General features: G+C 39.5%; 1 protein-coding gene across 3 annotated transcripts in view; it reads right to left on the bottom strand.

Annotated features, from left to right (window-relative positions):
• ELAPOR2 (endosome-lysosome associated apoptosis and autophagy regulator family member 2) overlaps positions 1-12,022 on the bottom strand; it is a 214,682-nt gene that overhangs the window by 35,201 nt on the left and 167,459 nt on the right. For 2 of the 3 annotated variants that reach the window (XM_046021104.1, XM_046021105.1), the window contains one exon: positions 2,777-5,559. In XM_046021104.1, coding sequence (XP_045877060.1) covers positions 5,500-5,559 — 60 coding nt within the window. In that variant the 3' untranslated portion in view covers positions 2,777-5,499. Of the gene's footprint in view, positions 1-2,776; positions 5,560-12,022 lie in introns of those variants that run through there. The other variant, XR_006820540.1, reaches the window with a different exon arrangement.

Here is a 12,022-nt window from a genome sequence, read left to right as displayed (position 1 = left end):
AAGGCAACGGGGGCATGGGTAAATCTTGAGAACACTGGACTGGGGAGGAGGGTTTTGACCTTTCAGTGTACCTTTCACACTCCGCCTGCACACTGGACACAGAGTAACTGACAGTTCTCATCATTTTCTCCTTCCTTGCCCAAGCCTTGTTTCCTATTGGAAAGAGCCTGACTTAACATGTGATCCCTAGAAATAATTTTTTGGAAAAACATTCAGAGTATGTATGGGAAAACAGCAACTATAAAACAATTTTTACATAAGCCATTTCAAACAAATAGGTTTTGATTTTTTTTTTAACTCTTGTAAGAACATTTCATCCTTCCAGAATATAAAACTGGTTGAGTGGATCCATCTTTGCAAACTGTTCCTGAGTTTCAGGGAGTCAAGCAGGACGATCCGCCCTATTTATTAACATATCAGAACCTAATGCCATGGGTGACAACCGTAGGCACTCGGAGTGTTTACCGTCTCTGAAGTGCTCTGGGTCCTCTCCAGTTTAAGCACCACTAGATCCTCTTGCCCACTCAGATTCACCATGGTGACATAAAAAAGTCCCGTTTTCAAGTTGTGGGGCAAGCTGGTTGGCAGACCACACAAGGGACAGATTAAGAAAGAAGCTGAGAAAGGAGGCGATTCAGACAGTGCACTTTTACAACCTTCACCTCCACGTTCCCTGGGCTAGCCCCTGCTTTCCTCACTTAGCCATCACGATAGCTTCAGGCCCCAGAGCTCTTGGCTATAAGCCTGGAGAAGGCAAGAAAACTGAGGTGCCAGGGAGATGGAACAGCAGTGTGGGTTCTAACCGCCATAGCTCTAATAACAAAGGCCCAAACCTGTGAAGAAGGCAATGATCACCCCTGCCTTGTGACACAAAGTTGAGGTTTACAGAACTCCCACTGGTTTAACTCTTTTACTTCACCCAAACAATGTACTCTGAAAGCAGCCATCTGAGATAAAGGAAGAATTGTTCCACTCCACACCGAATCTACCGATACCCACAAGCTATTTTAATTCCAACAGATTAAAAGTCGAACTGGGACATTTTATTCAAGGAAATTAGAGGTCCATTTCTCAAGCCACCATCATTAAAGGAATCCCGTCTTTTGTAGCTCAGTAGGTCTTAAAATAGGGTTTGGTAAACGTGTGTGGATAGAGGTGTGTGCTTGCCTGGACGCAGGCAAATCGATCAGGTGAGCCTCTCTGGTCAAGATTCAAGCTGGGAGTCAAGATTCTCTGCTGAAACTACTTGTATACGTCAACAGCCCCTACTTGGGGATAGTATGGTTACTTTAAATGGATCTATATGTAAGATTGAGTAGTATCTCCAAATCCAGTTATCTTAGCAATAGCTATTACACAAATCCCAACAAGAAAAAGTGTGTAAATCAATCTTGCTGGTTGAATTTGAACCTACTCACATATTCTAGCTTTATCATTTGCTAGTCAATATCCAGAACTGAGTTCCAAAACTACAAGAGAAACTCAGAAGAGTATCTGGCTTTGCCTTTGTGTAGGTGATTACCTCATCAAGGGAGCGTGATGGGTTATTTCCTTCCTGCACATCTCTAGAGACTTGAGAAACTTTTGAGGTGCTAAGCACCTAACAGGCCAAATCAGATTCTTCTGCATCGTTTTGTTTGTGGGTGGCAGTGATTCAAACTAATGGTCAGCAAACCACAGCTCGCAGGCCAAATCCTAGTCCAGCACCGTTTTCGGAAGGCCTGTGAGCAAAGAAAGCTTCCACATTTTTCAACAGTTGAGGAAAGAATCAAAGAAGAATATGTCATGACAAGTGAAATTTAAATGACACTCAAATTTCTGTGCATGTAAATAAAATTTTACTAGCATGCAGCCATGCCCATTGGTTTACATTATTGTCTGTGGCTGCTTTCATACTACAGACTCGCAACAGAAACCACATGTCTTGCAAGGCTGAAAATATTTACTACCTGGTCCTTTACAGCAAAAGTTTGCTGGTCTTTTTGATCTAGGCAACTACAATAGTAGTATCGATTGCGATGGTAATATCAATATCCACTGCAATAGTGTTATCAATTTTCAAATATTTGTCCCCATCTTCAAGTTTTATTTCCTTCATTTATCATCCTAAAAGGAACTCATCTAAAATGTTAAGCTAAAAGAAAGAAAATCCAGCAAGAGTGTGATCTCTGGCCAGTCAATGTGAGGGTGAAATCCATTTAACATCCAATGACTGCATCATATGTGGGGTTGTTTTTTCGTTTTTTGCTGTTTCTTTTTGTTTTGGGGGTTCTTTTGTTGTTGTTTTCAAGTTTACTCACCATGGGACATCTTCTTTAGGGCAACCTGAATTTAGGACTTCGTCCTGTCAATCTGAGCTAACATCCATCATTATGATAAGAGATGTGAGGATATTTTCTCTCAAGAGGAAGACCTACTCTACATATCTTCTGTCTAAGAAAGATAAATGTGAGCAATACACTGACTTTAAACTTGCCAGTGAAGTCATCTTCCCACTCCAACTTCCAGGAAATTTACTTTCATGAGGAAGAGAGAAATGATCTGCACATAAACCTTTCATTAGGAATCACTGAGCGCCACATGAAGTAGTTCCACTAATAGATGTCAAAAGACAGTTGACCCAATCTGTCTTGAAGAATCAGTCAATCATGACCCATCACCTGGGAACCTAGAGACTCCAGTTCATCAATGACTGGAGCCAAGCAATTCCTCCACATCACCTTTTAAACACCTTTTCTCCTTGGGAAGAAAATAATCACAAAACTCTACACAAAAATACTATGAAACATTTTTAATCCTGGAAAGGACTTGATTTACTAGTAACCAAAAAGGGGAAAAGTCAACAGGAATAAAATGCAGTCTTTTAAATCAAGTGGACACATATCAGATTGCTCAACATTGTTAAATGGCATGATGTAATTTATCCATAGAAGACATTGTCTCATCCAGTGGAGAAGCGATTTAAATATGTTTTGACAGAGTGCTAAGAGATATTATAGGCGACAGTGGGCTTAATGTAGTATTTAAGGCTTCAAAACCTGTGCCTTTTAGAACAATAACCTAGAACTTCTCCTACCATTTATGAGGGGAAAAAACAACAAGTGTCTATTAAAAGTCACAGAAACATGATTAATTTGTTTATGCCTTCAACATTCCACTAAGCTCCACAAAGGCAAGACATAAAATAACAGTGAATTTTATAGCCAAGATTGGTCTGAATATTTTCCTCATGATATTCTTTCTGTCATACTTCCTCAGGGCTTGGAATAAAATGACAGATCACTGGGATCCAAAGGGGGAAAGGCAGCTCCTTTCCAAAGATGGGACTGAGCTGACAAAATCTATTTTATATATCTAAAATTAGAAATGAAATAAATTCTTCAATACAAACTACATTTTCAGAGAGTTCATTAAAATTTAAGGCATTTTTTGACATGTCAGAGATTTTAGTCCGGTGACAGGAAAAGAAAGATGCTACCTGGGAGCAAATACCAATTATCTCTATGGCTTGGTACATACACGTGGAACACAGCTGAAGATGAAGAGAGGTGACAAGTGACTATGTGGAACCTCCTAGCTCTGACCAGCCTGGACACCTTTGCCAGGGCTCCTCTGAAAAGAAGCATCTCTCATGTATTGTCATTCTTCTGTTTAAATTTTGATCAAGATGGGAAAGGCTCATCAGCACAGTTACCAGGATAAGTGTGAGCAATGCCAAAATAATTTCTTGTAATAATTTCTTATTAAAAAGCAAGATTTAAGAAACTGAATGTGAAAAAGGTTGATGCTAAGTGACATCCTCCCTGAATTTCACGACAAACAAAAAAATCACGGCAACCTCACCTATACCGTTGAATCCCACAGCAAAGATGTACACAAAAACGAACACTCATCCAAAGATAACAGGATGGTTCAGGATTTCACCCACCAGTTGAGTAACTGCAATTATTTATTTTTCTCCCACTTTCCACTAAAATAAAGACATCACCTGCCAAATGAAAAGTTGTAAGTCATACTTCCTTGAAAGGCTTGGGGCAAATCTTATACAAACTCTGCCCCTATGGCCTGCCTCTCAGGCAACCACCAGTCTTTTTAAAAAAATTCTAGATTAAGATCTACAAAGATTACTGTTTATTGAAAACAAACCAGAGCACCTTAGATCATTAGTGGTCAGTAAACTCCCCTCTTTCCCAGTTCTAAAACAATAAAGGTTTACACACAATTAGTCAGAGCCAACTTCATTCAAACTTCTTCCAACAGATAATATTCAAGTCGTGCTAATTCTTGTAACCCATCCATCAGAGGAAGTATCACAATCACCTGGATCACTTTTGAGTAAGAACAACACATATTTCCTAATTACTTATGGTACAACCACATTCTTATTATGAATACAATTAAATGCAGTTTCCCAAAATTGAGTTCCTTCCTTATTTACTCAAAAGAAAAACTTCTATGGAAGTCATAATCCTCAGTGTCTTAGCAGAAAAATAACCATGTAACTTTGATGCTTGATATAGGGCCAGTGTCCCACTGCCATTTTCTGTGAACCATGAAATTATCCCAATACCTTTGCACAGTTATGTGTATTTATACACAAGCCACCCACTTTCTTCTTCATGGTTTTGTATGTCATTTGATAAACAAGTCTTCTCACTCATTTGAAATTATACTTCCAGCATTACTTAAATGGTCTTAAGCCATTTGATTTCCATAATACCATCAGCTTGTTTGTTTTAATGGAAAGTCAGGCTTCTCTCTGCCTTTTTTTTTTTTTTTTTAATATTCCTTCAAGTCTTTCAATCAAGCCCTTCTTACCAGTTCCAACAAGGATGAAATTCCAAAGGCAAATGTAAGTGTAGATAACCCAAACACACGTTTACATGTTTATTCTTCCTGAAAGGTTACTGCTTACTTAGGCTTCTGAAATCAAGAAAGACCCTATGGAAAAATGAAAAATTTATTGTCTTTCTTTGTTCACCATTTTTTAATAGAAAAGATGTTTTAAGGTCTGTCAGGAAAATAAATAATGGGAAAAAAACTATACCTTAAAATTCTTCAAATCTTCCCCCAAACTATAAACAAAGAAAAGACATAAATAGAATCACAATGCATATGCTCACATCTGCCCTCCAAAGCACACTTTTTATGTAGAAGTTATAAAGAATAAAATTACCCATTAATTATATGGCATGCATCAGCAGTGCGCTGGTGGGCTTAACCTCGGTTTTCAGTTATGTCTATTTACAGATTAATCTCTTCCTGAGTTGAGTTTCATCTTCCATTGAGACCCAAGCCATTTGCTTTTGTATTTTTGGCAAAATACTTGACCATGTGATAAGGCAATCAAACGTTTCAACCTCCTTCCCTTTTCGGCGGCATGGCCCTCTGTGAGATCACCAACGTGCCGGATATGAAGACAGGAGCTAAGCTACGGTCCTGGAGAACTAGAGATCAGGTTTCTGTGTTCATTAGTCTGAAGGCTACAGCACTGTCTTTTCATATATTTGGGGATCTTGAGGATTTCAGTTGAACAGATTCAAAATGGTCTTCTTTTTCCTAAGAAGAAAAAAACATTGAAGCAAAATCAACTCACTCAAATTCCACTAAGATTTTAGGATCCTATGGGTCCAGAAGGAAAGTTCTGGAAATCATTTTAATCTACATACCTGCCAGTTGTGATTAGGATTTTACATCGAAAGGAGAGTGGCAGATATAAAACAGATAGCATTCCTACCCTGAAGGATGCTTTTGGTGGCCAGGAAATAAGACAGACAATCCAAAAATAGAGGCAAACACATGACCGCAATAGATAACCAAAAAATACAGCTTCACAAAAAAATATTTTTGCAAAGAAACCAGAGACCAGACCCTTCCTAAGGGGATATCTGACTTGGGTGCTGAAACAGATGACCTTGCCATATGAATTTTGGACAAGAGGACTGACAGAAGCTATATATTCACAAGATACATAGAATACATAGTAAGAAGAAAGACAGCAGAAATAAATAAGGAGAACAGCAGTAAGACACAAGATACTTTGGGTTTGCTGACATGTTTTAGGAAAAAATCTTTTGGGTATATACCTTCTAAAGATTAAAAACAAGTCATCTTAGATCATAAATCAAAAATTTAACTCAGGTATATCATTGCTGACTTTTGTTGCATATTACATTCAAAACGCAGCCTATTAAAATAAGTACTTCTTTCATGGGGAAAAAGAGAATTAAGAGAAGAGATTTCTCTCAATGTTTCACTGTGAAAGTCAGGAAAAACTTTCTGAAGTCTGCTGGAATGGAGTGGGGGGACTATGCTTTCAAATAGAATAACAATGAAGAGAACTAGGAGTATTTTAAAATAAAGGAAATAGGAGGGGGGCCAATCCTAGGTGCAAACAGATGTGTGTCTGAAGTAGAGAAGTGAAATGAGAAAATAAAAGTGAGTAAAGCCTGAGTATCTCTCAGAAAAAATAAGGCAACTTTTGTGCTTTCTCTCATTTGAGTGTAGAAGTCCAAGACTTCAGACAAGGCTACAGGGAAAGGAGTATATGAAAAACATCACACGAACACCACCATCTCACTTTCCCTTGCCTGCGCTGAGATGATGTGCCTGCGGGAGGGCAGACCGCACATCACCTCGGTGCTCTCGCTCGCTCACTCACTCACTCGCTCTGAAGAAGTTTGCCTGGAGTCTCATGTTGACCAGACGACATTTCACTGAAATAACTGTTGATAATTCCAGTGTTTACTAAGCCCCAGTGCACTGCAGGAACAGCACTAAACTTTAGGGACACAAAATGTCTGTCCTCAAGGAGCTTACAGTGTATTATGGGAAAGAGCATTAGGGTACTAGGAATAAACTAGAAAGGAAATCTGAGATTTTTATGATCTTTCCTTGAGAAGACTTGATTCTATATGTTCCGGAGGGGAGAAAGGGAAGAGGCCTGTTGGTGATCCTAAAGCTGTGATTTGAAAAAACACTGAAAACACTCTATAAAATCATGTTATTAGCATCCTAGGGCTTTAGATGTTGTGTCCTCTTTGTTCACATGGGATTTTGCTCCTATTATCGAGAAGGTGGGATATATATGTACTTACACATTTGTGTGTGTGTGTACTTAGCACCACTAACTGAGACTTATAGATGACAAGAACTGTAGCTTATTCATTTTTAAAATTCCCAAAACATAGCTCCAGGCCTAGTACATGGTAGGCTGTCACTGCTTATGCAAATGTACTGAAATGCCACATTTCAGAAGGGAGAACACCGGACTGAAACTCAAGAGATGGATTTTTAATTCCTGCCTAACCCTCTCTTAGACAAACAAAGGAACATCTCTAGATATCAGTTTACTCAAGTATGACATAAAAATGCCATACACATGATTTTTCTGAGTTCTAAATTCAAGAATTTATTTAAAAACCAACTTCCCCCAGAAGCTTCTCCTTCCCTGTCACTGCCTTATTGCACTCCCTTCTCTCTACTCCAAGGGACCCTGTGGAATGTTCTCGTCACACTGGATAATGGTATGTGTCTGTGAATGATGTTCATGTGTCGTGTACTAATAAACCAGATAGTCTCTGACATAAGAAACAGTATCTAATTTGACAAAGCATCAAACCCAGGCAGGATGTCTATCAGATAGTATCCCATGAGTTATGATGGAACAAACAAAAAAAAGAAAAAAAAAAACAAAAAACCCTGAAGACACATTTTTATAGTCACTGAGAAAAGCCAAGAAAAGTAAACCCGTGAAAAAAACCTGACACATCCAGTGTATTGGGAGGAAAATAACAAATAAGGTTTGACTTTAGGACAGGAATAAACATATATATAAGATAGAGCAGATCTTAAATGACATAACAGTTAAGAAACTTTACAACCATTTTCACTCCACAGAGCCAGGCACAACACATTTTTTAAATGAGACACACAGTAAGACTTGTCTAGTGATATTAATAGCAGATGTAGTCATAGCTACATATTGGAAATAGCCCAAGTATTCATCAAGAGGAGAATGGTAAAAAAATTTTGGCAAATCCATACAATAGAATACTAATCCTGAATAAAAAGGAATCTACCACCAATTAACACAGGGTAGATACATCTCAAAAATGTTTTTCTAAGTGAACGAAAACTTACACAAAATACTATATGCTGTGTAATTACAGTTATATGAAGTTCTAAAACAGACAAAACAAATCTACGGTTTAAAAAAATCACTACAGTAGTTTCCTCTAGGGAGTGAGGATGAGGATCAATTTCATGCAAAAGGACATGAGTCCACTTTCAGGGATGAGGTTAATATTCTATTTTTTGATAGGATTTGGGGTGACACAAGAATATGCACTTCCCAAGGGTTCATCAGATGCATACTTGTTATGTGGGCCTTTCATTCTATGTAAACATTGTCCCTTAGAAAAAAACTGAAAATACTGAATTCTCTCATCAATTATATGTATCCTGCAGTGTTTAGTTGTGAATTGTATTGAATCCTGCAGTTTACTTTGAAATGCATCAAAAAAGATTTATTGGTAAATGAATAGAGAGATAGATATTTAGAAAGATAGATAATAAATCAAATATAGTAAAATTTAGGTGGTAGGTATGTGTTTGTACCGTTGTACAGTTCTTCAGTTTTTCCATAGCATTTTAAATTTTCATTGAAATGATTTTTTAAATTATTATGGCAATTAAAATTGCTAGTCAAGAGGTGCACTCATCCTTCTCAGGGAGAAAGACTTTATCGTCTACCATGCTTCTTGTGACTGTTTTCAGGACTCTTTCAAGCTTTCAATTCTATGGTTATAAAATAATAATGAAGGAGGTACTGCAAGAGGAGGAAACACTTTAAAGTTTATTAATACTTGTAATTCCTGGGGAGCCTGGGTGGCTCAGCCGGTTAAGTGTCTGCCTTCAGCTCAGGCCATGATCCCAGGGTTCTGGGTTTGAGTCCCACATCGGGCTCCTTGCTTGGTGAGAAGCCTGCTTCTCCTTCTCGCTCTCCCTCTGCCCCTCCCCTCCCCCTGCTTGTACTCTCTCTGGCTCTCTGTCAAATAAATAAAAATCACTTTTCCTCAAAATCTTTCCTGGGACCTGAATGCTTCCTCCATTAGAAGACAACACCCTCACAAAGAGGGAATCACAAGATCAAATCAGGCAAGAGAAGTCTAAGTATACTGGCGATGGGAGATCATTCTCCACGGGTCTCTTGTGTTTCCGCAAACTTTCTGAGGAAGACATTAATTGCAAGCTTCTCAAAGCTGTTTATATTACAGACTTATATTTTATATTTTATATTACAATATAAATTTTATATTACAAAAAGCCTTGGAAGAACACAAGAAAAGTTTGCTTGCAGCCCTGATATTGTCTCCCCCTGCAGAGCCAATGGTAGACATGCTTCCTGACTGTTAGAAAAGATTCAGATTTCCCAAGCTAAGTGCTCATTTCTCCAACATAACACACTGTGTATCACCTAGGCCACCTCATTCTGTGGGAGATGGGGCCTGAGGAAACAAAATAAGCATTCATTTTGGCCACTGCTACTGCTGTGAATAATAGACTTGTTTTATTTCTGACCCAGGAGACTCCTTTCTTCAAAATGTCCAATAGAGTATGCAGGCTAATTTGTTGGCTAGCAAATATAGTGCAATTTCATAACCATTGTAGTTCCTCGCTGTTTTGTTGATGAGAATGGAAAACTGACAGGTGTCTTTTTAGTAGAATGAGTATGACAGCCTCACACATTGTTTAGCAAGATTTGAGCAAAGTCCATGAGACTTAGCAACAAACATGGTGACCAAACTGTATGATCAACAAGGCAATTAAAGTTCTCCATTTCACTGCCTGGAAGTGGAAAGGAACTGGGGAGGGGGTTGTAGGCTGAATTCTGGGAAGTGGTTCCAAAAGTTAGCTGCCTGAATGGTAGCCTGGATGCTGTTAATCCTCCTCTTGGGACTTCCTCACCAATCAGGCCATCAACTGCAGGTGTGCTAATGAGTAGTACTAAAATACAACCTGACAGTAAAAGGTTTTACCCTCTTGCACAAGAGGTTACAGAGACATGTACCAACAATGACCCTTAAAGAAAAAACAGAAACCACTTACGGCAGAAACTAGGTGAACTGTTACATTTTGGCAGATTCTCTTTGGAGATAATGTGGCAGGAGTCAATGATCATTAAGAATGGCAAGAGCTGGGGGCGCCTGGGTGGCTCAGTGGGTTAAAGCCTCTGCCTTCAGCTCAGGTCATGGTCTCAGGGTCCTGGGATCGAGCCCCACATTGGGCTCTCTGCTCAGCAGGGAGCCTGCTTCCCCCTCTGTCTCTGCCTGTCTCTCTGCCTACTTGTGATCTCTGTCTGTCATGTAAATAAAATCTTAAAAAAAAAAAAAGAATGACAAGAGCTGGGCCATCCTTGTGCTAAACACCTCTTGTGCTCTATCATGCCAACTTTGGATGTGTTCAAAGGTGACAGTAAAAGGTCTCAGAGATTTTGTGTGGGTCCCGATGGCAGTAAAAGAGCTTTGGCCTTCTTTAGCAGATTTCCCTAAGGAATTCCCAGAGGAAAACCTAGGGAGGGACTGACTAGCACTGGGGCTCTTAGTGCCCGGAAGGTCACTGGAGAATGAGAAACTGACTCAAAGGAATCTTAATAAGTTAGTATGATCAGCCCCAACCTAGAAGCTTTCCGTGTCCTTTATTTGAAAACCAGGCAATAATTTAGATTTATGAAAATGGAACAAGAAATAAAGTGGATTCCCTTATTTTGAAAAAGGCTCCAATATGCAAGTCAAGCCTAAATCAATAAAAGACAAAACACTTCCAGCATCAGTCCGAAATCAATCCGGCTGGGACTGGGACAAGAAGAAGTCCTAACGCTGAAATAGATGATGTGGGGAATGATAACCTTGCCACACAACATAGGATTTTGGGTGGACCAAAACACTGGAAGTTTGCTTGAGCAATTGCTGTGCTGCTTAAAAACAAAATCAAATGCTTTTGCTTGCTATTGTCACAGAAACTGTCTTTCTCTCTGTACCCTTAACCTCTTCCTCCTCATCTCTCTTGACTTTGGCTGCTTTATGGAGAAAATGATTAGTTTTTCTGTCACCAAGAGGGACTGAAGGCCAGGCACAACCATCTACATCAGCTAGGGAGCCTTGAGGAGGGGAAGGATTCAAAAATTTATGAGCATCCTACCAGAACTGGTGACAGGAGAGGGACATGTGAATTCCATTAGTGGGGGTTAAGAAGGTTCTCAGCGGGGAAGCTAAGATAATGGGACCTTGTGTGATTAGTTCTGCAGGACTAGCCAAGATGCTGCTGTTGTTGCTTCTACATCCAAAAATCTTGATTGTTGGTACATGCATACACATCTTCCTCTCCTAAGTACCAGCGGTGATTCCCTGGTCAAGAGCAGTCCCATGGAGAAGAGAAATAGCAGGGCATTGCAAGAGCTCCTCATTCCTCCACCATTTGCAACAAATGTCTGTGTCAGGATTACACACAAGCATCTCTACTTGCCGATGCCAAAATGTGTCACGACATAAACGATGAAATGTCAGTGTGAAGTCAAAGTCTCAGTCTCAACCACAACAAAGGTGGCTGATAACACCCCACCACCACCACAATTCAGGAAACTGCTATGTAAGTAAAGTTTCTTGAGACGATGTCACCAGATTTGCAATGCTAACTCTATCGGCCAGTCATGCAGGAACAGTCCTGCACTTGTTTAGACGCTCTGCTACTGGAGACAGCATGGCCTCACTTGAATAGGCTACCTGATCTTCAGCAAGCTGAATCAAGCTCTTCACCTTTGTGGCCTCACAGCCCTAATGACCAATTTGAGATAGAATTCTCAGTGATTGCTGATTCTGACAACTAAACCCTTCAGCAATGGAAAGGAGCCTGGCCCAGAGGCATCTTTGGGGATTTTAGATTCATTACCTTGATATGGCTACCAGGTATAGCCCTTCTGAAAAGCAGCTATTAGCTTATAACTGAGTTCTTGTAAAAACTG

Source organism: Meles meles, chromosome 10 (genome assembly GCF_922984935.1).
Source record: "Meles meles chromosome 10, mMelMel3.1 paternal haplotype, whole genome shotgun sequence".
Lineage (NCBI taxonomy): Eukaryota > Metazoa > Chordata > Mammalia > Carnivora > Mustelidae > Meles > Meles meles.
This window is presented reverse-complemented; position numbering and strand designations above follow the sequence as displayed.